This window comes from Alligator sinensis, unplaced genomic scaffold (genome assembly GCF_000455745.1).
Source record: "Alligator sinensis unplaced genomic scaffold, ASM45574v1 scaffold624_1, whole genome shotgun sequence".
NCBI lineage: Eukaryota > Metazoa > Chordata > Crocodylia > Alligatoridae > Alligator > Alligator sinensis.
Window position 1 is genome coordinate 525,399 of NW_005842021.1, and position 25,931 is coordinate 551,329.

At 38.9% G+C, this 25,931-nt stretch overlaps 1 protein-coding gene across 3 annotated transcripts in view; it reads right to left on the bottom strand.

Moving 5' to 3' along the window:
* ATG2B (autophagy related 2B) overlaps nucleotides 1-25,931 on the bottom strand; it is a 76,356-nt gene that overhangs the window by 39,608 nt on the left and 10,817 nt on the right. For 2 of the 3 annotated variants that reach the window (XM_025202330.1, XM_014519259.2), the window contains exons 4-23: nucleotides 24,555-24,657; nucleotides 22,251-22,413; nucleotides 21,491-21,670; nucleotides 19,553-19,649; nucleotides 17,468-17,650; nucleotides 15,565-15,719; nucleotides 13,945-14,056; nucleotides 12,889-13,150; nucleotides 12,018-12,168; nucleotides 11,146-11,238; nucleotides 10,775-10,963; nucleotides 9,696-9,969; nucleotides 7,098-7,200; nucleotides 5,139-5,334; nucleotides 4,857-4,999; nucleotides 3,426-3,583; nucleotides 2,983-3,158; nucleotides 2,441-2,591; nucleotides 1,325-1,524; nucleotides 273-353 (exon numbers count right to left, since the gene is read on the bottom strand). In XM_025202330.1, coding sequence (XP_025058115.1) covers nucleotides 273-353; nucleotides 1,325-1,524; nucleotides 2,441-2,591; nucleotides 2,983-3,158; nucleotides 3,426-3,583; nucleotides 4,857-4,999; nucleotides 5,139-5,334; nucleotides 7,098-7,200; nucleotides 9,696-9,969; nucleotides 10,775-10,963; nucleotides 11,146-11,238; nucleotides 12,018-12,168; nucleotides 12,889-13,150; nucleotides 13,945-14,056; nucleotides 15,565-15,719; nucleotides 17,468-17,650; nucleotides 19,553-19,649; nucleotides 21,491-21,670; nucleotides 22,251-22,413; nucleotides 24,555-24,657 — 3,170 coding nt within the window. The remainder of the gene's footprint in view (nucleotides 1-272; nucleotides 354-1,324; nucleotides 1,525-2,440; nucleotides 2,592-2,982; nucleotides 3,159-3,425; nucleotides 3,584-4,856; nucleotides 5,000-5,138; nucleotides 5,335-7,097; nucleotides 7,201-9,695; nucleotides 9,970-10,774; nucleotides 10,964-11,145; nucleotides 11,239-12,017; nucleotides 12,169-12,888; nucleotides 13,151-13,944; nucleotides 14,057-15,564; nucleotides 15,720-17,467; nucleotides 17,651-19,552; nucleotides 19,650-21,490; nucleotides 21,671-22,250; nucleotides 22,414-24,554; nucleotides 24,658-25,931) is intronic. The other variant, XM_025202329.1, reaches the window with a different exon arrangement.

Consider the following 25,931-nt stretch of genomic DNA (forward strand, 5'->3'; position numbering starts at 1 on the left):
CTTTCCTGCCTATGCAGGGGGTCGGACTCGATGATCTATTGAGGTCCCTTCCGACCCTAACGTCTATGAATCTATGAAAGACAGAAATTAATATCCAAAAAGAGCCACTACATTTCTAAGAACAGAATGAGACAGTGATGCTTAGTCAAACGAAAAGCTCAAAGGCTAGATTTTTTTTTTTTTTAACCAAGGGTTAGGTCAATCGTTAATTTAACACTTACAGTAGTGAAACTTTACTTTAATATAAAATCAACAAAATTCAGTTCTCTGACCTGTTCATGCCAGCTTAGGCCTGAAGGCAATACCCTGTGCTGCAGAGTGGCTCCTCTTAGTCCTACAGCAACTAGAAATTCCTGCACAGAAAAGTTTTACAAGTGAGTTTATGCAATACTGGGGTGCATTACTGTAAACAGATAAAACAATTATACAATGAGGAAGGACTTACCTCTTGTCAGCAAATCTGTTTTAACTGTTTCAAGTGTTCGTTCCTTTCCTATAGTAAAATAAGCTAAATCAGGGCAACTACCACTGAAATGAAAGAACTACTAAATAAATGTGGTTTAGCTTTCACTTATTGTGGGACAGGAACAAACACATGGAACAATTATAACAGATCAGCCCAAAATGCAAGTAAGCTTCCCTCTTCCTCCTACCCCAGTTTTCAATCAGTGTAATTGTTGATCTTCTACGTCCTATATTAGTTCAGACTTGAACTAATTTCAATAGGTGAAAGATCAGATCCAACTATGAATTCAGGAAGCAAGAGTTTCAGAAAGATGGCACTATCCTAATGATGTACCAATATCTATATTTTTAAAATCATCCACAGATTATCTTTGACTGTATCAAGAACACTGTTATATTGTGCACAGTAATATGCAGACTAAAAAATACCAAGAAGCTTCATCAAGAAACTCCAGACCTCCCTCCCCAAACACCTGTATGTCACTGCTCAAACATGGAGGCAAAGCAGAGTCAGGGGAAGGCAAGTCTAGATAAGGGAAACGTGGCTAACTGAGCAAAAAGTATCATCCTTTAAAGAAAAGTCATACAGCCAGGGTCAGGAAATATACAAAGGTTGTTGCGCTGCTAAACGGCACGCACAAAGTAACATGACCATAAGGCATATTAGTATGGTTGTATAATATACCTAAAACATTCAAATTTCTATAAACTACAAAAGCAAGTTTATAATGGAAATAGAAATTTGAAGTTATTTCTGTCTACTGATAGCCTTTACAAAAATGTATGAACACTGTAAATCTTTTATGCAAACTGAAAAAACCTGGACAATACATGGAAGCTAATCTTTGGAAACACATACCTTTGTATTGCTTTCCAGTTTATCAGACTGGATTTTCACTGCAACAGAGAGCATACTTAAACAGTCCACTCCCACACCATCTGAAGACGTCCCGCAGAGACCATCTTCTTCAGAAAAATAAATGGTAGGTTCTAACCAATGGGGATGTATCATACTAGGCAGGCGTATCTCAGATGAAGGAACAGTTCCATCGACCATACCTGCATAGAGATGTAGTCAGAAAATTGTGATCTAGATAAGGCTAATGGAAATCCTTTTCCCTTTTCCTGGCTATTATTTTAATTATTATTAAATATAGTCAGCAATGCACAATTAAAACTGCGGATCCCACTGGAGAGGTTTCCAATGTTCTCCAACATTTACAACAATCAATAGCAATTAACTTTGCCATATTATTAGCAAAATAGAAACCAAAGTTCAAACATGAAGACAAGGAAAACTTCCGTTCGTGTAGTCTCTCTCCCTAGAGAGTTAGTGATAGTTAGGTTAATGTTATACATCTTCTTCTGATCATGACAGATGGTGCCAGATGTACTTCCAACCCTCCAATGACTGCTGAAATAGAGATCTACACACTGACGGTCTCTAAACCCCACTGCCATTAGTTTGAAGTTACCTGAAGAGGAAATCTTATAGCTGATAGTTTCATTGTTTCAAGAGGAAGAGAATGGACCTATCAGCCATGCAGACTACTTAAAATTCTCTAGTGTCTGACTGCAATTTCGGTAGCCAAGAAAGAACTCTGCTATAGAAGTTCAAAGGGTATGGACTGAGTTGTTTGGGGTTTTTTTGGAATTACATAGCAATTAATAAACGGGAAAAAAACATTTTGGAAGACAGAACAGCTTCTGAGGATATGCTGCTGGAGGCCCACAAATCTTTTAAAGACCAGCAGATGCTGAAGCAGTTTTATGATAGACAGTTTCCAAAGCAAACATAGTTACTATTATTTTTACTTATGACTCAGGCTTCTTTGAACAATGGTAACATACAGCAGGACTCCATTACTCTAGATGCTTTACAAACAAAAATATTTCCTTGCCCAAAAGAACTTAAACTTTTACCACTACTTAGCCTTGCATCAAATTTTTATGCAATGAAATGTTAATTTCCTACCTTGATGATATAAACTGAGGCTGCTAGAATGAAGACAGATGTAATGTTTGTCTTCAAAACCTTCATATTTAGTCACACAAAACAATGAGCCACTCTTAAACTCAAACCAGAATTCACCATGCCTTCCTTCCAGTATATTTCCATCATCTTCCTGAAGGAAAAAAAATCAAAGAGAGATATCACAACTTGTGGATATTTTGTTGTCATTTAGGATATTATAATGCAACATACCACTCACTACTCTTATATCCATATTTAGTTTCTCAGATCTAATATGATGCAATTATGTTAAAATATTATAGAACGACAGTAACTTAAGTTACAACTTTAACTGTAATATTAAGATTATGATACTAAGACACTTGAAGGATGTTCATACAGCTTTTTAAATTTTTTTCCTGTTTGTATAATAACATTTCCCAAAAGCAATAATGTAACAAATGGCATGAAAGCTGCTGGACAAAAAAAGTAATACCATGACTTATACACCATGCCTGGAAGAAAACTCAGCCAGATTTAGCTTGCCATTTCCAGCATCTCACCTTTACATCTGTGAATATTGACACTAATCCATGGTTAACATTTAACAGAACAGAAAGAAAGCTCTGTGTGTTCTTGTTCTGTGATTCAAGCTTCTTCTTCCTGCGTGAACGATAGTTTGGATCAACCGTAGAATAATATTGCAGAGTTTCCTCCTCAGATCCACTCTCATCATCTACTAGAAAAAAACAACAAAATGGCTTGACACTAACATGCCCACATTAGCAATGGCAAGTATACAATATTTTTCTATCTTTAATAAAATTCAAATTTCACAAGAATATTTCAGTCAATATGAAATGCTGATAAAAAATAATTTACATTTATTTTTTCAGGATGTGTAATTCCTTTACTGCACAATGCAAGCTTTCCCCTTATCAACAATAGTTTCAGCCAAGTGTGTCTTGTACCTCTGTAGTGCTACAATATTTATAAAGTACATTACCATAATGTATTGCAGATTTAAATGGACTAAAGCCGTCTTTATTAAAAGTATTGATCAACTGGCTGGCCACTGAGAGTCCAACGCCGTATGAAATATTTTCAAATGTTTCTACAGGAGACGGGGCTGTAGGTTCCCACAATAATAAATCATTGCTGATCCTAGAAAGAAAAATATGTTATTACTACATTGATCATCTGACTATTTTCCCACTTGACTTAAAGCTAATTGTGTAACAGTCTTTTACAGAATTTATACAACACAGTCTGTAAAAGGATGAGAAAAAGTTCAAGAGCCAAACTGGAGTAACATATTAATAAAAAAAGAGATAAGATGTCATTAAGCATGAAACTAAGCATAAAATTCTGCTCCCTTTATTTATTATTAATATCTGATTAGATGCATACAAACATCAGACACCAAGTTCAGTATTTAGTGGTGCGGTACAAACTCTTTAAATGAATTCTGACCCTGTTCAGTTATTATATTCTGAAGAAATTATTGTGATTACTTCCTAGTGTCCAGGCAATATGCAGGGGGGACAATTTCTTGGGTTAAGAAAAAGTCTGCTAGAGAATCTGAAAAAAGATTTTGCTTGAAGCAGAAGTGAAGTTTTAAGCAAAGAGGCCCGAGTAGTTAATTCATGGTTCAGTTTACTCAGAGATGTCATACTTGTGTGGGGTGGCTGAGATCAAAAGGGCACAGTATCTCTAATTTTTCAAAACTAAAGTTAAATAAATTTAGTTTAGATATATGCATGTCATTTGTTAATTCGATTTTAATGTTATTTCCCTGTAGAATCCAATAGTAACTCCTATAGTAATGTCTATCCTTTCCACTCGTAATTTCATTTCCTTTTTAATGGTAGTGTTAAAACCACACAAATTAAATGCATGTTTTCTTTCTTCTGCCTCCTGGTGTCTGTGAAGGGAAGAGAATCTAATGATGATCTATATATGAAGAAATATCCAAAAATAGTATGCAAGTGTAAGCACTTCAAATAAAGGGGTCTTCGGCAAAAGCAAAACACAAGCCTATTTTCTGTTAAAAAAGATGTGTCAAACTATTTTGCATGGCTGGCTGCTTAGCTAATGGGGAGGGATAAGGCTTAACTACACTTCTGATAGTTTAGGCAGAAGGCAAGGTAAAGGTGCAATTTAAGAGATTAAATGAATCAGAGAATCAGTGAATATCTGATTCACTTAGTCTCTAAGGTGCGACTCTACCCTGTCATCTGGCTAACTAACATTGTTACTACCTCTTTCTGATAACTTAGAAGAGCTTTTATAGAAAACCTTACATTCTTACAGAATGATGCTAACATTATATAACACACTAATTCCTGCTATGGCTACAGATTTAATGCTCTTATGAACAAGCACAGTAACAAAAATACAGGTCATACTAACCAAGTAAACTAATGTTTATACTCACCTATTGTAAAGTTTCTCATAAAAGCTCTTGTTTGGCAGTGTTAAGTGAACATTTGGTAATGTAAGTTCCAGTACATAATGAGAATTGCTGATTGCTTTTTCCTGAAATTCTGTCATCTCAGCTGCATCTCCTGGCATGACCATCTGCAAAACCAAACCAAACCAAACCAAAAAAAGCCTGTCAAGCTGTTAAGGACTTTTTTGGACAGAAACTATATAAATCAGAAAGGCTTTTCCATTTTATCGACAATAAGTCCATCACCTACAATAACATTTTTTTTACCTCTTCATTTTCAAACATGACCCTACGAGAAGAAAAAGGGGAAGGCTCTGGTCTTCTAAAATCACAGACATCCTTGAGAGAATGAGATCCCCCTTCCTCTTCCTCTTGAAAGTTACCATCTCCCTCTTCCTCTTCTTCTGGTGCTATCCTTTCCAGAATGGAGTGTACAGCTAGTGGGTTTATTTTAAGCACAATCCTGATATTGAAAAGATCATGAAAAATGAAATGTTAGAAAAAAATGTCAAGAAAGATGTCTGTGCATTTTTGTGAATCAGCCTGAGTGTGCATATATACAGGGTAATATATTGAAATACACGCATTTATTATTACATGCATCTAGGTACCATGATGCAAAATAAAATATGGCACTGTAAACTTCCATCCAAAAAAGTGCATCTGGCATAAATCAAGGCGAAAGAGAACATTCAAGTGCATGCTGAAATTGCTTCTTTAATTTATGTAGCTACATTTGTCAGGCCTTCGTGGTATATCTACTACTACTTATATCAAAGTGAACATTAAGTGTTCTCATGTAATATATAAGATGAATTACACAGACACAAGAGTTTCAATATTAGCTCAAATTTTCTGGCTTTGCACCAACAATTTAATATAGGGGTATCAAACTCATCTGCATATGGGGCAGCTGAGACCTACAGGCAGCACCACAGGGCAGATGAGAGCTCCATGGATATGGCCCACGGACCATATCTTTGACACTCCTGGCTTAATATTTATAAATCAATCTCCTATGTCAGAGTTTTACTTTACTCCCATGTTTATCAATCACTTAAAGAAATAAGAGGATAAAGGAAATGATGACTAGGATACAAAATGGATGAAATTTTTAAGCTTTTACATGAGAGGCCACCCAAACTCTAAGAAAAGTCTATTTTATTAACCCCCAAACAAAACAACCCAAAACCTCCTAAATGGATTTAAAAGCATACATCAGTAACCAGGGCTGTCAAGTGTCATGTATCTGGCCTTCACATCACTCATTCCCACAGCTGATGTGCACCCTTACACATCTGGCTGCACTGCAAGAAGGCAGCATATGCACCTTTTTGCTGCTTGGGGCTAATACATTACTTACTGAATATGAAGCCTCTCCGACTTCACTCCCAATCCTCTCCGTTCTGAATTCCAGCCAGGAGGAGGTGGCAGTGAAGTAACACCAGAATAAAGTGAAGAGGTGAAATACTGGCTCTGAGTCCCCTCATCAGTCAGCTAGTCTAATCACCACGCTGTTCTACCCACCTAATTCAAATCAGCTGCCTAGGCATTTAACACACACTCCCCTCCTAGAAACCTAAGGGAAACCTTCCATGACATCCTAGCAGCCACCTGGCCAGGCGCAAGCAGGTCCAGGTACCCCAATTAAGAATACCAGGTACCTCAATTAAGAAAAAATAAATAGGAATAACAAAAAATTGGGTTCTCTTCCTGCTCAATAGTATCTAAGCCTTTTAAGGCAAAGGAATGAAGCCATGAAAGACAAGCCATTAGAAGGTTTTACTGGAGGTAGCAAGGCTGACTGCACAGATGTCTTCATTTGATTTCCTGATTGTTAACATTTAAAAATAATTGCAATTCCACCACCTAACATTCCCCCTGCCCTAAAATGACCCACTTTAGATTCCCATATTGCCACTTCCTTGGCCCAGCAGCCTCTCAGCTGTTTTCCTGTGAAATCGTCCAATCACCTAGCTTTCCCCCTCCAAAAGGGAGAAGACAATTTATGATTTATTCATCATCTCAGAGGTCATAATCCACTAATAAAGGTCTTAGGTTTTTTCTGAATAAGGTTCCAATCAGTTATGGTGCTCAGTAGCAACATGTTTATACTGTTCTTGATGTGTTTAAGGCAAATATCACATGGGCAGCCCAAGTTGGTTTTAGAAGAAAAAAGATAGCAACTAAAAACATTATGTTGAAAAATGAAAGATATTATTTTACCGAGGCCAGTCAAAGTTGTCAGAGGTTGTCAGATCTCCATCTATGCCACTGCATACTTGAAAAAATTTTACCGAAGATTCTGCTTTGTCTTCTTCAAACAAGCCTTAAGAGAAAAGTATATAGAAAGGTTAAATGTTGTCAGGTCAGAGTCTACCCACTCATCCACTAAAATACATCAGAGTCTGAATTATACTTATGGTATCACTATACTATGTTACAAGTGCTAGAATTTTCCTCTATGAAACAGCAAATGATTGACAAAGAGTGTCTCTTCTCTAAACAAACTTACACCACGTAGAATTAGTCCTCACTAAAAGCAATAAAGTTCCCTGAGCATCTACCAATCCATTAAGACACCAGTTATATGCTTTATTTTAGTCTTCCTTTGGGGCTTTTTAGTAAGTGAGATGCTTACTGGAAAATACTATTTTTTTTCCCTTAAGGATCATTTTTGAGTCTCTCAGTCTAGCAACTCAACCTACACTGATCATGAGTGGGAAACCAATTTGAAGTGTCAAAGCAGTATGAAGGCCCCGTCTTACATTTGTTTTGTAACAAGTTTTTAGAATTCATGCTCCCTGCTTACACCTTTCATTTTACAAAAGTCTTGGGAACGACAAAATTTTATCAACTAGATGGTTTCATTCTGGACATGTTCCATCCAGGAGTGAGCTACACTAGCTTTTTTCAAAGCTTAATCTGGAATGAGAATCTTTCAGATTCAGGCATATTTTTTAGCCTTAAGTTTACTGATTTTTTTTAATGAGATGAGACAAATGTTTCTATCCAAACCAAACCAAACTAAAACTTATAATATTTGCTGTTCCCAATACATTTGGGAAGTCCTGAACAACACTCTGCAACACCATAACATTTTAAGTGGTCACATGTTATCAGCCAGGCAGGTGGAAGGTAGGAAAGACTGGCACCAAAGAGATCAGCTGGTTCAGAGGCATGAATTTTCATAGTTGATAGCCTATTCCGTCAGATTCTATGAATGGGTTCTCCAAGTTTTTAACCAACCTGTCCAAGTCCATGTACCCTTCAAGTTCATTCCTAGCATCTGATAAAGTAGACAGTCATGCTGCTCTGAACCCCATCTAATTTGTAGCACTACAAAACAAAGTGCTACAGGCAGCTCAACCTTCAAAGTCCCCTGGTGAGAAATGCCACAAACGCATGACACTCTCTAGCACAAGGTAAGAGGGGGCTACTCTCTAGCTTGTTCTCCAGGGAGCTTTAAGGGGCTCCCAAACTAGATCACTGACAGGCTTGCAAGCCCTTTAAAGTTCCAGGCTCCTAAGCAGCCCCAGAACTGGCTGAAGCCCAGGAACTCTTTAATGTTCCCAATTTTCTGGCAGTCTTCTCACCCCTGCTGGCAAGCGGGGTTGCCTACCTCATCCATCCACCTTATGCAGAGTGATGGGGTTTTCTGCAAGGCTCCTGAGGCAATATGGGCTGATCAGGGGTCTCTGCCCTGATCAGTTTCTGCTGCTGCCACTGGCACTGGAGGCAAAGGTGAAGGGACTTCCTGCAAGTGGCAGCAGGAGCTGATGAGGGGTCGGGGGGAAAGGGAGAAAAAACCCTCATTAGCCCTGTTGCTGCTTGCAGGGAGGACTTTGCTACACCTAACCAGGGCTGCATCTCCACACCCCAAGGGGGGGGGGGGGGGGGGGGGGGGGGGGGGGGTGGGGGGGCAGTTCTGCTTGCTGCTCCACAGGACACAAGGCTGGAGCACCAGAAAGTATAAAGGACACATGAGTAGCCGAGCACTGGGAAATGGCTCCATGGTGCTGGGCTGTTTGCATACCTGGAGAAACGCAGGTTTCCCCGACTAGGTAGGGATGGAACTGCTGGGGCAGGGGCTATTGTTCCAAAGCAGAAACAGGGACAAGGCAACTTAAAAGCACCTCTGCCAGCTCATGCCAGGAGGGCTGGCAGGGAGCCAGCTGTTCTCCTTCCCTTCCCTCTCCAAGCTAGGGGGAGGCACAGCAGAGCACTGTGGGATTGTTGATGGAAGAGCCACCAATCCCAATGCTAAATTTGTCCCACCACAGCAAAGAAGCTGCTGTTTAAATCAGGCACTTCTTTGTTGTGGATCTGCTCATTTTGTGGCAGATTGGCCATGCTTTTCCCAGGACAAATCCCTTTAACACTTCACATTTTACCACTTGTGGGATACACACAAATTTCCCATAACAACAAATGAACATCTGAAGGGCCTATGGTACCCTACTTCTGCCTGACTTCAGACTTACGTGATTAGCCACCTCACTACCTTATTAGCCAGAAAGCCTCTATTTTGCCTACAGGTCTCAGTATATTTCAGCTAGAACTCAAGGCCTTAATTATAAAATAAAAAGCAAGAAAAAAACACCATGCTTATTTGAAAATTTGATTCAGCTTTGTGTTTCCCTAAGACACCCACACTGATTTCTATTGGAGTTTATTACAGAAAACCAAAACTACCCTCTCAAGGCAGGCAGAAATTCTGAATGTTTCAGTTCCCAAAAGATCTTTGTCTCAACTAAATGGCTGTTTTGCAATAAATATATATATATATATATTTAGCATTAGCATGACAACTGTATTTCTTACCAGTTAGCTCCTTAAAGGTAAGCTCCAATTTAATTTGTTCTGGGGTTGAACCTCCTATAAGCTCAGTCTTAAATTCCATATCTGTAAACTCAAGATGAAGGATCTCCTTCTGAAGCGATTTTCTAAACCATGGTCCTCTTTCCTGATCTGACCGTAGATCAGGTATTGGGAAGCGAACAGAAAGATCTAATGCTGGTGCTGTGACTTGGACTGAAATTCTATAGTTTGCAGGTGTACGTGAATCATCCAGAAAAACCTCAGTAAAGGCTTTATGCTAAAAGAAATAAAATGAAAAACAAATTTAACTAGAGATATAGCTTTTAAAATAAAAGCTATAGAAGTTGAAAAAAAAAATCACAAGCCTTTTCACCCACTACTTTAAATGAAATATACAGAAATTGACTGCTAGAACTGATACTCTTAAGATTTTATACAGCTAGTTATAAAAATGAATTACCATTAAACAGTATAAAACTTTAAAGTCATAAATATATAGGTAAGGAATTTGAAACAGAGCAATTCCCTCAATTCATTCACTGCTGCTTTTTGCTCCATCTTAAAGTCAATTTTGGAGAATATTTTTTTTACAGCAACAAATAGCTTCATTTCATATGGAGTGATGGCAGTATAATTAACTAGCTGCATGTATCCCACATTATGTCTTTTTAAAACCCAATCTGCCCACTAAACCCAATTACATAGAAGATATCGTTAGCCCATCTGGCAGTCTACTGATAACCTTGAACAGAGACAAACAAGCCTTTCTAATTTGTTACTACCTCTAGGGAGATGATGATGATTATTATTACTATTATTCTTTCAGTCAAGCAACGATTTGGATTAAGATAGTACACAAAAGATTATCAATTCAGATTAGGGCTGATTAGCACCCAGTACAACCCAAATTACTCAATGATTTTCTGGAAAGATAACACATTAAAGACTTAAAATTCCATCTCACTCTGTAGCTAGATATCGATATAGATGTGCCATTATGAAGCTAAATCCATCTTTGCATTTTCCACTTGCAACTGCCATGTACAACCAGGAAGCACACAAATAAATGACACTTTACTCACCAGACTAATGTGTTTGTTGTAAGAAGCATACATGTGAGATGCCATCATCTCCACCGTGGTTAGTTTCTGTGGCTGAAGCAAAGAATTTAGTCTGTCCACAATACTGATGTCCAGTTCACAGAACACTGGATTCAATTTGACTTGTAATTCTGCTTTCTGTGGAACAGAGCTCAGTCTTCCTTGACTACCCTAAAAAAAGTACATCCTCAACAACATTATAAAATAAAAACCTAAAAAGCCAATACTAAGGATTTTTGCAAACAACTTTCTGTGCAAACTACTAATATTAACAACTGTTATATCTTTAGAGGAAAGATATTACAGCAGAGCATCAATAACACTTCAAAGTCATTTTTTCTTTCCAAACTTACCTGAGGCCCTCTATTATCTGAGTGTTTATAATGGAGCTGAAGGCATGAAGTAGGATGTGAATCATTTTCTCTCTCAGAATGAAATGTTAGCAGCTTCAAAATAAAAAAAAAAAAAGAACGTAGTTAAAAGTAATTAAAAGATCTTTTTCCTTAAAAAAAAGAAAGAAACCCCAAGAATAGGAAAGGGCAAATTCTACTTAAAAGCAAGAGAAGGAACCCCACAGCCAGCCGAACCATATGGCCCCAACACAAGCTGCAAGCCAATCCAGAGCTCAGCTACTTGTTTGATGGCTACAGATCCAATACTTACAAGTTCCGATTTTGGTATTTAGAGCCTTGAACCTTGCATTTGAGGTTACAAAAATGGGTGTACTCAACTATCAAAACAACAGCAGAGAGCAGAGGGAATACTCCATCTGAATGACAGCCACTAGGATTACTATCAGAAATGCTATATTATGGCTCACCTCCATCTGTGAGGACGTGAGGTGGAATCAAGTTAAACGTCACCTAAGCAAATCTATTTGCTGCTTAACTGGCTGATGCATTAGGCAGCACTGTCTGTGAAATTTTTAACCTAATTTCCCCAACTATTTTTTTTTTTATTTCACATTTCTGTCATATCAGATGAGCTCTTCGGTGACAGAATATGAAACCATCTTGATTCATGAGCAGAGCTTTCAGTTAAAACAAATCAAATTTTAAAACCAGAGAGTCAATTTTAAAACCCCAGAGTCACTATAACACAAAAAATCATTTAGCAATTGGAACCCTTCCAAAAATAAGACAAGGACTATATCCTTGAAAACATCTCTACTTAGTTATTTCAGTCACTCAAGTGTGCTTGGGTAAGATCAGGTAACTTTAATTACCTCTGTATAATGAGGTTGAACGGAATGGGAATCAGTAGAGAAAAGGCATTCCAAAAGTTCCATTTGCCCAATGGATAAATCTGTACTGAAACATCGAGATGCAGACCTCTGTCTTTGTTCATAAGACACTTTGATGCCACTACCTATAAATCTGTTATGAAAAATGAAAGTATAAATAAATAAATAAATAAATAAAATATAAAATGTGGATAACTACAATAACTTTGACAGTTCATAAACAGTTGATATAACTCAAAGAAATACAAGGATGACTGTAAACAGTTCTGGCATTAACAAAATATTGGAATCCACCTACTCTGTTGTTTGGTCTTCTTCAGTGCTAAATACCTAAAGCTTAGAGTGAAAAATAAAATCCTTATTTTTTATTGCCAAGCCATGATATAGGACTACTGTGTCAAAGAAAAATTGCTTCCTAACCTTTTGCAAATATTGTTCAAATTTCTTCCTTGCCCTATTGTTATCACATTTTGCATAACTGTGAAACCACATTACAAATAACAAACCTCCAAATCACTTTTGTAATGAGTGTATTCCCATAAAGTGCAATTGTTTCTAAGGAACAAAGTATTTGAAACATCTTGATTTATTCCTGTGCACCATGTAGATTTGGTTTCATAACTTGCTCCTTGCTTGATCCACCTTGCCTGAAAAGACATCTGAGTTATGCACACAGTTCTCTCTTTCTGGTATTCTGAATTTTGGATCTCATACTGTCCATGACTATTTTAAAATCTAATAAAAAAGAATATACTCATTACATTTCAAGTATTAATGGAAATAAATTGTCAAAGCTTAGTCAAAGAATATTTAGTTCTTTGTTTGCTCTATTAATTAATAAATAAAGTTGTACCTAAGGTGGTCATGAGAACAAGCCTCTGCAAACACTTCCCGGAAGGACATAAAATCTTCTGTTGAAAACTTAACTGGATCAATCTTTTCTATTCGGGTAAAGAAATCCAATGCCATTGGTGTCAAGGGGTTAATGTTCAGTGAAGTTTCAGGTGGTGGCAGAGGGTCAATATGTAGTACAGATACTGAGAAAGTCCCCACAGCCAGTCTAAAAAGCAGCTCAGGTCTGGATTCATCCACTGAAACAGATCGGGATGGAATGGCTGAAACAAAATTAAGTTAAATTTGTCACTGAAAGCTATTTGTCAATAACAGCAAATATATGTAAAACATTTATCAAAACATGGAAGTCTTCAGTACTATATAAACAGTGAAACACAGCTAACATACAAATCATAATAAAAAGCAAATGTATCCTACAGACCAGATCCAATTCCACCTACTATGCACCTAAGTATACTTAGACCCTTAAGTATGATCCTATTCCATCTAGTTTGAGTCCCTCAAAAACTGTTAATGCACATACTCTTGTAATGCACCATGATCTTAACCTTAAGACTGTCACAAAAAGCAAAAGAGGAAGAAGGACCCACCCATCTTTTAGTTAGTAAGGGACTCAAGCAAGGGGGAACAAGATTGCACATAGACACCTACATCCAATTAGGCACCCAATGGATGGAATAGAATCTGGGCCTTTGCAATAAGCTGAACCTCTATTTAAATACAGAAAATTAACACTTCTTTGCTGAAATTAGCCTGCTTTATCTCATTGGTAAATTTGGCCAACTCTCCCAAACAACTCATATCTGGTCTAACTCACTTCTGAAAAGAGAGGCCGTAGGTACTTTTGTAATAAAGTACAGCATTTGCATATACTTCTAAAACATACTAAAGAGAGAAAAACAATACATTCTGAGGAACCAAAAGAAGAAAAGGATACATGACATTTTAGTCCTCTTAATTTTTATGTCTTCATATCAAATTTCAAAACAATCAATAAAAAAACCCCATCTAGTGTTACAAAGCGACTAGGAAGCCAAGCATGTGTTTTACTTACAAGTCCTTCTTAAGGGTGGTTGGTGAACTATATTGGGTGCAAGTGATGAACCTCTTGGTGGTGGTGGCTCATGTTTATTCTGATCCAGAAAATCACCCCAAGTTGGCTGAAGCTAAAATGAGAAGATAATTGATATGACACTTTCATAACACAAGAGCTCACAAACATCAGTCTAACACAAACAGCAACAGAAAAACAAAGAAAAAATACATCTATACTACCAACAGCAGCTTTCTGGCACATTATTTTGATGGTACATTAAACTACAGCATGCCTAGATTACGTATCTGGTGTCAAACTATGTTCTTGAGTTCTATCATGATCACACACTTCTATTTTTGAAAGGGGGATAAAAGTTTCCATCCAAGCAGGCTTAGGTTCCGTTAACCTAGGGAAACCAGAACTGCCTTCTCTGGTTCCTATTCAGCAGTTAACTTAAGTGTGCGCTTAATGACTAAGCAGGGGTGATCTTAGCTGCAATAATTATTTGTTGGGTTATGGGTTAATTTACACAATATCACATTTTGTGCATTTTTATTTGATCTCTGGTCATGTAATCTATATTAAAAAACCTAAACGTGAAGTTGGGAGGATATGGGTATTACAAGGTTCTGTTACTAATAAAGGATATAACAAAGCTGTAAGAAATAAAGGATACATTCTAGTTTTGGATCTGTTAACCCCATCAAAAATCAACATGCTGCAAGTTACTTAGCATCTTTATTCCTTTATGAAAGCTAGGGTGTGATGCTGGCGATGTCTATGCAGTGAGAGAAGCCATGCTGGCTCTGCACACATTGGCTAGGGACAGAAATTACACATAAAACAGTGTAAGTGACTGGAAACCGGTTCAAATCTGTAACACAATGGAAGTTCAGTGCATACAAACCACTTTCAAAGTGTCCAAAACCTGTTTAAGATCAGCCTAGATGGATGTAGTATCAGATTTAACTGCTAAAGGTTAAATCAGTTCACTGAACTTGTCCCAGAGCCCCTCCAGATTCAAGTTAACTTACAGCCCCCTAGCATCCCAGGATGCTTTGCACCACCCCCACAACCATCACCCCCATCCCTCTTGCAGGGTGGGCCAGCTAGCCTTGGCCCAAGCTGTCTGCCTCAGCAGAGCAGAGAGGCATGCTCTAGTGCCCCTCAGACTCAGGCCTGAGCCACTGCAGACATGTGGCTACATTTCTGGAATTAAAAGTGAATGTCTGTTCACTTGCTTACTGGTTCAACCTACACAGCTTAGACTAACCTGTGAAGACAATCAATTCAGCCTCAGGCTTTTTGACTGACTGTACTTAGCCACTAGCTCCTGAACCAGAAACAGTATAGCTGCCCAAGTGCATTACTAAGGGTGGGCTAATAGGCTTTGCTTCTACATAGTCTCCCAGTTCAGAAGCTAGCATGGACAGAGCTGCTTGTCCCATAGACATGTGCTCTATGTCAATAAATGCATATAAATTTGCAAGATATTACAACTGGAGAATGCTGTATGCATGATTTAGTTCATATTTTCTAAGAGTTTTGCAGTAAGATTTAAATAGGAAAGAAAATATACAATATGATTAAGTTGAACAAAACATTACTCCAGCAAGATATTAAGAGTTAATACTATACCACTGTAGCACTCAGAGGAGATCCTGCTGGGGTAGTAGTGTAGGTACTAGTTAAAGACAGGTCTAGATCCATAGTTGGTGGGTCTCCGAGAGGTGGAAGAGAGGAAAGGCTATGAGACATGTCCATATCAGCCATTGAGAAGAAAACTTCTTCTTCTAAGGGGAAATTTAAATACAATCAATTATACGTTCTTTTAATGACGAACATTATTTCTAGTTACCAAATGTAAAATTAAATAACTGCAGAAACAAATTAAACTAGATAAGAGATCGACTAACGTATTATTTACAACATTTCATAAATGTACTATCTTCCTGGGGCCTAATTATAGAATCATAGGAAATAAGGGTCGGAAGGAACTTTAGGAGGTCATCTAGTCCAACCCCCTAGTTACACACACACACACACACACACACACACACACACACACACACACACACACAAAACGGCTTCCAAAAAGGATGCATGATCAAGCCAATATGAAAAATCTAATTGCAGCAATGTGGTAAGTATGCATAAAATATAAAACGTCTGCATTTTTTCAATCTAATCATGTTGATAAGACTGCTACAGATGCTGTGGTTGAATCAAATATAAATTAGTACCTACAAAATCAGCAGTTAAATTCCCTGATTTGATATTATAATTAATGATAGATCATACAAAGTTTTATACGAAGTTCTATGTTACGTTCTAGGGCTGTGCGAAATTTCAGCAGCTGTTTTGTTTCAGAGGTGTTTCAGGCCATTTTGGCGCCCAAAACACTGAATCCTAATCAAAACGGAAGGCTCTGAAACATCTCCAAAACGAAACAAGGCATCTGAAACATTTCGGAAATGTTTCGGAAAATTTTGGAGTTGGGCTTGCAGGGAAACAGCTGTACGCTGCTGCCCTGCCGTGTGATTCTGCTCCACAGAGAGCAGAGATCCATGCCGGGGGGGCTCCGCCGTTGCTGCCCGCCCCACACTGCCCTGATGACACAGAGCTGCACAGGGCGGGCAGCGGCAGCAAGGAGACCCTGGAGCAGATCTCTGCTCCCTGCAGAGCCAGGTTGCACAGCAAGGCAGTGCTGGTCTCTGCCCTGTGACCTGGCTCTGCAGAGAGCCAAGATCCAGGGCAGCGCGGGGCGGGCAATGGTGGCAAGGAGACCCTGGTGCAGATCTCTGCTCCCTGTGGAGCCAGGACATGAGGCAGGGCAGTACTGGTCCTTGCCGCTTGACCTGGTTCTGCAGGGAGCTAAAATCCGGGGCAGTGTGGGGTGGTCAGCAGCAGCGAGGAGACCCCAGCGCAGATCTCTGCTTCCTGTGGAGCCAGGTCACATGGCAGGTCAGTGCTAGTCCCCGTCGCGCGACCTGGCTCCGCAGGGAGCAGAGATCTGGGGCAGCGCGGGGCGTACAGCAGTGGCAAGAAGACCCCCGCCAGATTTCTGCTCCCTGTGGAGCCAAGTTGTGCAGTAGGGACCAGCAGGCTTGCTCGCCATTCTGCACTGCTTCCCTGCCCCACAAACCTGCATGACAGGCATCAGAGATCTGTGCAGGGGTCTCCTCGCCTGCACAGAGAGCAGCAGCCCTCCCCTGGACAAGCCACTCACGACCGCATCCTGCTCCCCACTGGGGCTCTGCAGCCCCCGGCCCCAAGCCCTGCCCAGCTGGGCAGTAGGGCTGTGCAAAACTCCTAGCCCATTTGAAACAGATTTGGAAGAGATTTGGGCGAAACAAAACAAGACAGTGATCCAATACAACAAAATGAATCACTGCCCTCCAAAACGGCCGAATTGAAAAGCAGATTGCACAGCCCTATTACGTTCCCCTTCTCAAAAGGTCAGTGTACTTTAGTACAGGATGTTCAAAATTATTTTGAATAATGTTGCCTAGTATGGAAGACAGCCTAGTTGACAACTCACCACGGCTAGAAGGCGTTCTGGCTGTCTCTGTCTCATAAAAGCTCTGCTCAGATGATACTCCTGCTGATAAAGAGTCTTTTCGCAAGTAACGCTTCAACTCCATCTGAATCCGATACTCATCTTCCTGTTGCATTGGTCTGTTCTTCCTATCTTTATTTGACAATTCTATCCTACTGGGGCTCTCTGAATTCAAAGAGAAGATATGAAGAAATAATTTCTAATTTTCTTCCAAATCTCCAACAGAAAACTTCAACAACTAGTGAGAAAGTTACCATATTTTCATAAGAAATTACTCCAATTCGCAGCCCCCAATTAATGAAAGGAATGGAATATTTCCATTATTCTTCCAAGAGTCCTAAAATTATGAACAAAATCAATACAGTAATTAGGTTTCCAGCAGTAGGAATATAGCTAGCTATACACCTGATGTAAAATTAGTTTCATTTTTGTTAAAAAAGGATTGTACATTATGTGAATAATGAAAGCATCCACTACTATATGAGGCAGAATAAGATAGAAAAAGTGCCTAAAAGATAAACTCTCCTGCTTCAGGACACAAGTTACTATTCATGTGGATATGTGGATTAAGACAGATATAAGGAAATGCTATTTCTTATAGGACCACAGGAACCAACCAAGTGTCTGTCCAACCTGTTCTTGACAGTTTCCAAGAATGGAGATTCCACAACTTCTCCAAGTAGCCTGTTCCAATGCTTGACCATCCTGATAGTCAGAAGGTTTCTCCTAATCGCCAATCTAAATTTCCTCTGCTGCATCTTGAGGCTACTGCTACTTTGCATCCTTTCTGTAATCTCCCTTCAGGTATTTGAAGACCGTTATCAAATCTTCCCTTAAGCCTTCTCTTCTCCAGATTAAATAACCCCAATTTTTTCATCTTTTTCTCATAAATCTTGCCTTTCAAGCCCCTAATAATTTTTGTGATTCTGCATTGGTCTCTCTCTAAAATGTCTATATCCTTATTGAAGTGTAGGGGCCAAATCTGGACACAGAATTCCATGGAAGGCCTCACCGGTGCCGAACGGAGCAGAAGAATCACTTCCCTTGATTTGCAAGTGACACTCCTCTTAATACAACCCTGCGTACTGTTGGCTTTTTTTTGCAATAAGAGCACACAGTTAGCTCATATTCAGCATAGGGTTCACTGTAACCCACAGGTCCTTCCCTAAAATACTGTATCCCAGCCAGTCCTTCCCCACTCTGTATTTGTGCATGCAATTATTTTGTCCCAAGTGAAGGTTTTTGCACTTGTCCTTGCTAAATCTCACCTGACTGACTGCTGATCATTTCTCCAGTTTACCCAGCTCATTCTGAATCCTAGCCCTGCCTCCAGATTGTCTTTAACTCCACCCAGCTTGGTATCATCTGCAAATTTGCTAAGCATGAACTCAATTCCATCATCCACGTTATTAATGAAGATGTTGAATGATACCAGACACAAGACAGATCACTACTGGGGAACCCACTTGATACCTCTGTCCAACTAGTTATTGAGCCATTAATGACTTCTTGTTGAGTACACAAGCTAATCTGCAGCATTGAGGTCTCCCAGCCAGACCCCACAATGTACAAGGGTCTCCCATCAAGCCCTGACCTGGACAGCTCCTGCTTATCCCACACATCTCCCACCCAGAGCCCTGACCCAGGCAGGTCCGTACATAGTCCACCTCTCAGGAAAAAAAAAAAAAAAGTTGCTCATGGTTACATAGCTCACAGGACTAATGGTCTATTATTTGTTCCTTGCACCTTTCACTGAAGTATTTGATTCTGGTCACTTGGAGACAGGATGCTGGACTGATGGATCAGTTTGGTCAAAGAACGCAATGAAAAAATTGTAACCAAAAAGTTACTTGACCAGGATATTACATGTAAACAGTATATGGAAAAATGAAGCTTGCGTTTTTTATTTGGGCCACTAGGAATTAATGTAATAAAAATAAATGAATTTTTAATTCATAATCTGTTAAAGCAATTTTTAAGCTTCGTCTGAGGGGCCTGTTTGTTGTACGAGGTCTCTTTAGTGCCCTTCTCAAATACATATTTAACATTAATATAGGGTTTACTTGCCTGGTCCAGCAATGGCTGCTAAAATGTCCAGTAAAAGATGTACCTGCCTTGGTGACAGGAACAGGTGTATAGAATCTATCTGTCCATCTACATCCAACTTAAGAAAAAAAAGAAAAAAATCTTTATAAATATTAAAAGTTAAAACAATTTCCTTAAGCTTCCCTCATCAGCTATTAATCACTAAGTATTGCACAGAACTATTTTACATGGCAATGGGACTAAAATCGTAAAACAAAAACCTGGAAAGAAAACTTTTTAATACTATTTCTGAGCAATAGTTATTTGTTTAATAATCCCTCAATAATCAATTATGTCAATGTGAAGCATATTTTATGGACTATAGAAAACATATTAACATTTCTTGCTTTTGGAACTTAACAGAGTATCTAAAACCAGTAATAAAATATGATCAGGCAAATACTGCTGAAATCAGCTGATATGTTATTCAGAGGATCTCCCACTAGTGTTTCACAACATGAAGCATGCCAAAAATGTTGTGCTGTGTTCTCTTTAAGGAACAGATAGATCACCTAGAGAAATGTTATATTGAACCCTCAACTCAAATCTTGAGTTCTCATGAACTAAAGAGTTTTTTTCCCCTTTAGACCATTATTTAAAGGTGACGAGTTGGTAATCTTTAGAACTCTTGCATTTAATAAATCCCTGGCTGTTAGTAAATCTAGAGCTGATTACTGCAAGAGCTAGTAATATCTCGTGACTATTTACACATTTCACACCAAGTATATTTATAGTATCTTCCTATTCATCAACTGCCCATTGCCAAATAGACTTTGTATCAAGTATTTTTCTCAACTAAACAAATAGAAAGCTTTAAAATTCAACTACCAGTTGCAAGACAACTTTCCCCATTGTAGAATCCTGAAGTAGTTTCTGCTCTGTGTATGTTGCGTTCTTTGCAACCTAGTATATTCTATTTAAACTTTGAAATCTTTTCCCTCATTTTCCTCTTGTGTATAGGTATTTGAGCATGTTATAACCCTAAATGTCAAACACCACACTGAACAGCAGTTTAGAACTAATTTTATAATTAAAATTAGAATTTTTATGCAGATATGGTTATGTATCTACATAAACACCTATAAAATTGAAGTACTATGATTTTTTGGCCTTTATTTTTGCAAAAGTAAAATAATATTTTAATTAATGTAATTTAAAAGTAACATCATAATCTGATCATTGTAAACTTTAATCAAAAGTTGCAAATGTACACATTCTTAAATTCATTTTAGATTAATCATATACTAATTAAATTTAATCATTTTAAAAACTTCAAAATAAAGAGTTTCAAACCAGTCATTCAGGCACTCCATCCTTTTATTATCATTTTAAAATCTGGTACCTCTATTACACGAAGGAAAAAAAACAAACGGGTAACAACAGGACTTTCCATAAAAACAAAGTAATTCTCTTAGGAATTACTGCAATACATGGAATTAAACCTGTCTCTAAGATAGAGACTCTTCTTATGAAACGTACATCAGTGTATCTATCACTTGTACTTTTGAAAGTAATTTAAATAAAACATCCAAATGATTTACTGTCACCTCTTCTACTGTTGCTTTAGGATTTGTGAGTATGAAAAGATCAGCATGCTTGTCTACTAAAGAAAATAAATCCCACGTATACATATCAGTCTAATTACTTCATTTTGAGTAACTCCCATGGTAATTGCGCATTTGTAAACAGAACAAAATGGCACATGGTGCTCAAACATTTATTTCCATACATTTCACAATGTATTTCTTAATAATCTTCTCTAGTCAATGGTTCTTCATATTTTTAGATGCAAGCAATTTAATTTAGCAAAATTAAAAAGACAATACTACCAACTAAGGCCTTTCAAATTTTTGCAGGTGATAAACACACACACTTGCTTACCTTGTTAATTTAGTTAACTAACATAAAACCATGGCTGACCTTAGCTCCAGGAAGTACTTCATTTTGCTTTAAGGTAAGACTCAGCTCCATTCTCCCAATCAGCCTACTAATCTGTACAGGGTCAGAGGGAGGAACTTCTGGCAAGTTTCTTGTTAATTGTGGATGTGGCTCATATACAATTTTTGGGTTCCAGCTAGGTGAAAGCTTTGGTTCGGTTGCCTTTAAAATGCAAGGGGGAAAAAGGGAAATAGTCTGTATTCTAGTCTTTGTCAAAGTAGTACAAATATTTATGACAAATAAACCTAAAAAGCATAGAAAGGGCAAATACATTCACATAACTAGAAATCTGACACCTGCCCTGACAAACATTTATTAGCAAATTTGAAATAAACAAGCAAAAGCAATCTCAAAGTGTTAAGCCATTTATAGGAAGTGATACAATCTTTAATAGTTTTTCCACAGTTCAATTTCCAAACAAATTCCAGTGTTATAAGTCCCATTTTAACATACTGTGAGTTTGCTCTTTAACACTCATCATCTTCCCTCCTACATAACAGAATTATTTGATCAAAGAGGTTACCAGTATTTCTCCTACAAATTCCCAAGGGTTGCTGGGCTCAGAAGTTGGAGAACTACTGATCAACAGGAGTTAAGAATGCACTCACTGATCTACCAAAGCACTAGTCTAAACAGAGTGCACTTCCTCTATACTTATTAGGCTACTACATAGATATGTAATCATACAACACATTTCATCCATGATTAACTTTACATCTTTATATAATTTACTGCATTTTACCAACTGCGTAGCTGAACACACTGGTGAGGACTTTGCTGATGCAGGAAACTCGTCCCAGAAGAAAGAGACGCCCGAGAGCTGAAGTAACTTGTGAGCAAATGCTGTGGGCTGATGTACATTAATTCCAGAGCATTCATCAGCAGTTTCATCACAGTACATAGTTCTGAGAGACAAAAGCAAGGAAATAAGGATGCAAGGGATGGCATGCAAATGTTCTACCTTATATTGTGCCATCTAGCCTCTGTTATAAGTTTAAATGTGTTCCTTCTTTTCAGACTATTTACAATGCTGCTGATTGTCCCAAAAGGAAAAATCACTACTCTCTGGGAACTTGAACTTCTAGGAGGATACTGTTACATACAAGTTGCACCACATTTGAGGTGGATTCATCCTACAATAGATTCTTAATATTTGCTGTGCAACCTTATCTCCGAGTTAAGGACTCTGCTCTATGTTCTTTTGTTATTTGTTTCCACCTGTAAGCATGTTCCCTAGCCTCAGAACTTAAGAACATTCGTAAGTGGATGAAATTAGAACAGAAAAAGATGTTTGAAGTCTTAATGAAATATTTCAACGTAACACTTTCTTTTATGTCTAAAGGATTTTTGTTTGATTAAGCAGAAAATTGACAGACCTGGACTTAAGCTATATTTAGCATACACCCAAAATTCACTTATCTTGATTTTTGAATTCACACAAAATGAAATTTCCTCTAATAAAATATGTCTGCATAGCCTAAACCTTGGAACAACGCACACTTAAAAACAAAGTTAAACCCCAGAAAAAGAAAACCTGCGGTAGGAATAACCATTTCCTTTTTTTTTTCTCCTTAGTAGCTCAAACACTTAAATCATGTTTTCTTAAACTACTGTGTAAGCATAGCTTTTAATATGTAGGGGGTTATATTTTTGGGAGGTTGGGGGAGGTGAATAACTAGAAAGGCTGGATAGTTGCTTTTACTGCTAAGCTCTCTCTTCGACTAGACTCAGCAACTCTTAAGTTAGTAACTTTTCATTTGTTTGGGAACAAACTATAAAACATCAGCATTTCAGTATAAGTAACAGCAGTGTTATAATGGAGTGATTGTTATACTGCAATAACATAACACCACCATTTAATTAAATTAAGCCATAGATCAAATATGCTAAATGAATATTTTTGCAACATCTGCAATTTGCAAGTTATACTGCATTGGACCTGGCTGGTTCCTGCACCTTAAGAAAGAGATCAAATAATAAAGATTTTGTAAAACATTTGCAGGATTTTGACTTTTTTCTTAAATGAAGAATGACTTCCAAAAGTTCAATGTCCAAAAATTGAGTTTTTTTTTAAAGACCTGAGTTACCCCTTCAGACCACTCTTTGTAGCTGCTTGAGATAACAACAGATGCTGCTGGGTGCTGAGCATTTAAAAAAAAAAAATTTGCTGACTCAGCTGCCTCAGTGAGAACTATATAGTAGGGCTGTGTGAAGATTTGGTCGCTGATTAGATTCGGCAGAGATTTGGCCTGATCCGGCAGCCGAATCTGAACCGAATCAGGAGACCCTTTACTCTCTCCAAATCAAATTGGAACCCTCTGAATCGATTCAGAGAAATTCAGTGATTTGGACATAGACACAGCTTTAAATATTTTTTCTACATATCTCAAGGTACCAGGCGGCTCATGAATACAGAGATGCTGGGGCGCATGAAGTATCCCATGGGAGTGCGGGGGTGTCCCCAGCATGCTCGGCAGCAGACCCGGAAGTAGACCAGAAGCACTTCCAGGTCCACCGGGGACCCCCCAGAACAGTGACTGGTGCCTCCTGGGTCTGGGGGGCACCAGGGTCCCCCCACAGCCGATCACCAAGCCAGGGACAGGCAAGGGAGGGTCCCCCCCGCGCACTGGACCCTGAAGTGGACCAGAAGTACTTGGTATGTAGAAAAAACTATGGTCGAATCAGCATCGAATCTTCAGATTCAGATTTGGCTGAATCGAATCCGGACAGTGATCCGAATCAACATATCAAATCACTATCCCCAATTCAGGCCGAATCCAACTCCAAATCGAATACGGCCCGTTTCACACACCCCTACTGTAAAGCACTATTATCTTTTGTAAATCTGGAAATGTTCTGAAGACTGCAATGTGAATAATCTTGATAAACTTTTTCCAACCCATTTTTTACCAAAAAATGTATTACATTAAAATTAAACAGTGCAGATGATGTGGACAGTGCTCTATTGTATAGGGAGATATGTATAACAGCGATACAGCTTCCTTTTTATTTTCCACGTAAATCTAGGTTGTAAAAGAAACATTACCTTTCTATTCGGATTTCAAGTGCAGATCCACTTTTAGAATTTTCTGGCACATGTTCAATTCGCAAAACAGTATCCAAAAAGGTAACTTTTACTCTTCTTAGAACTGCAGTGAGAAAACAAGATGACAATATAAGTACAAAACAAACATACAAAATCAGTGAGACACACTGCCAACTTATTTGAAACCTGATACTTATTCATTGGTAGAGTTATAATTAGATTTTTTTAACGTAATATCAAGATTTCAAATGAGAATCTGGATTTCTACTAACAACCTTCTGTTTCTTTCAATTAGATATTCATAAAACTCAAGTGGAAACAAGCCTAAAATTAATACCATGCTGCATCAAGGTGCACAATGTATTTTTCTTCAAATAAAAATAGTACAGAAGGCTCTTCGAGCAGTTTTTTTCATTTTAAGTCTACTAACCTTAATATTGATCCTGCTGTCACAGGCAGCACTGAATTGGCACTGCCAAAACCAAGGTATCTTTTAAGTCAATGAAGATAACTGTCCAGACTTATACCAGTACTAGGCACAAAAAACCTGGCCCTCATAAAGGTCTGGCTCAGCAAAATGTAGGAACAGTTTTGTTTTGTTTTTTAATAGTAGTTTTATTTTCTTTAAAATAAAAGTACAAGTCTTATCCTCCCCTCCAGTTTGTATGGGTGCACCGATAGAGACTTTGAGCCAATACAGATAGCTGATATTTAAGGAGGCATATCGGCCAATACCGATCTGATTTCTGATACACAGCCCGCCAGCTTGAAGAGCAATGTCCAGCTGGTACGTCTGTTGTGGTGTAAGGGGAGGGTAAAGGGGTGGGGGGGCAGGCACTGCCCATTCAGGGTGAGGCAGGGCGCAGAACGGAGCTTCAGCTCATGTGAAGGGCATAAGGGGGGATGGCGGCAGCTCCCACCCTGCATTCACCCCAGGAGGGCATGGGGGGCATGTGCCCCCAGATCTGTGCCGGGTGAGGGTGGGCTGCCGCTGCAGGCTGTCAGGCTCTTCCTGGGTGGGGACTGGGCAGGGCTGTGCTTGGGATGGACAGCGACAGTGCTGGGAGGTGGGGTCAGCAGCCAGCTGAAAATTCACTGTAGCCTCCCCCAGTCCCGCTGCCTGCCCTGCCCCCTGCCAGGAACAGTCCAGTGCATCCTAGCCCCAGGGGCACATGCCCCCTGTGCTCCATCCCCCTGGACGAGCCGTGGCTCTGTCCCACGCTCCACGCCGACTGGGCAACACCTGCCCCTGCCCCTGGGCCAGCCCCATTCCCTCTCTCACTGTAGAGGCCTTGATCTGCTCCCCGCCATGCTCCTTCCCTCCCCCTTCCCCCACAACAGACTTACCAGCCAGACACAGCTCTCCAAGCTGCTGGG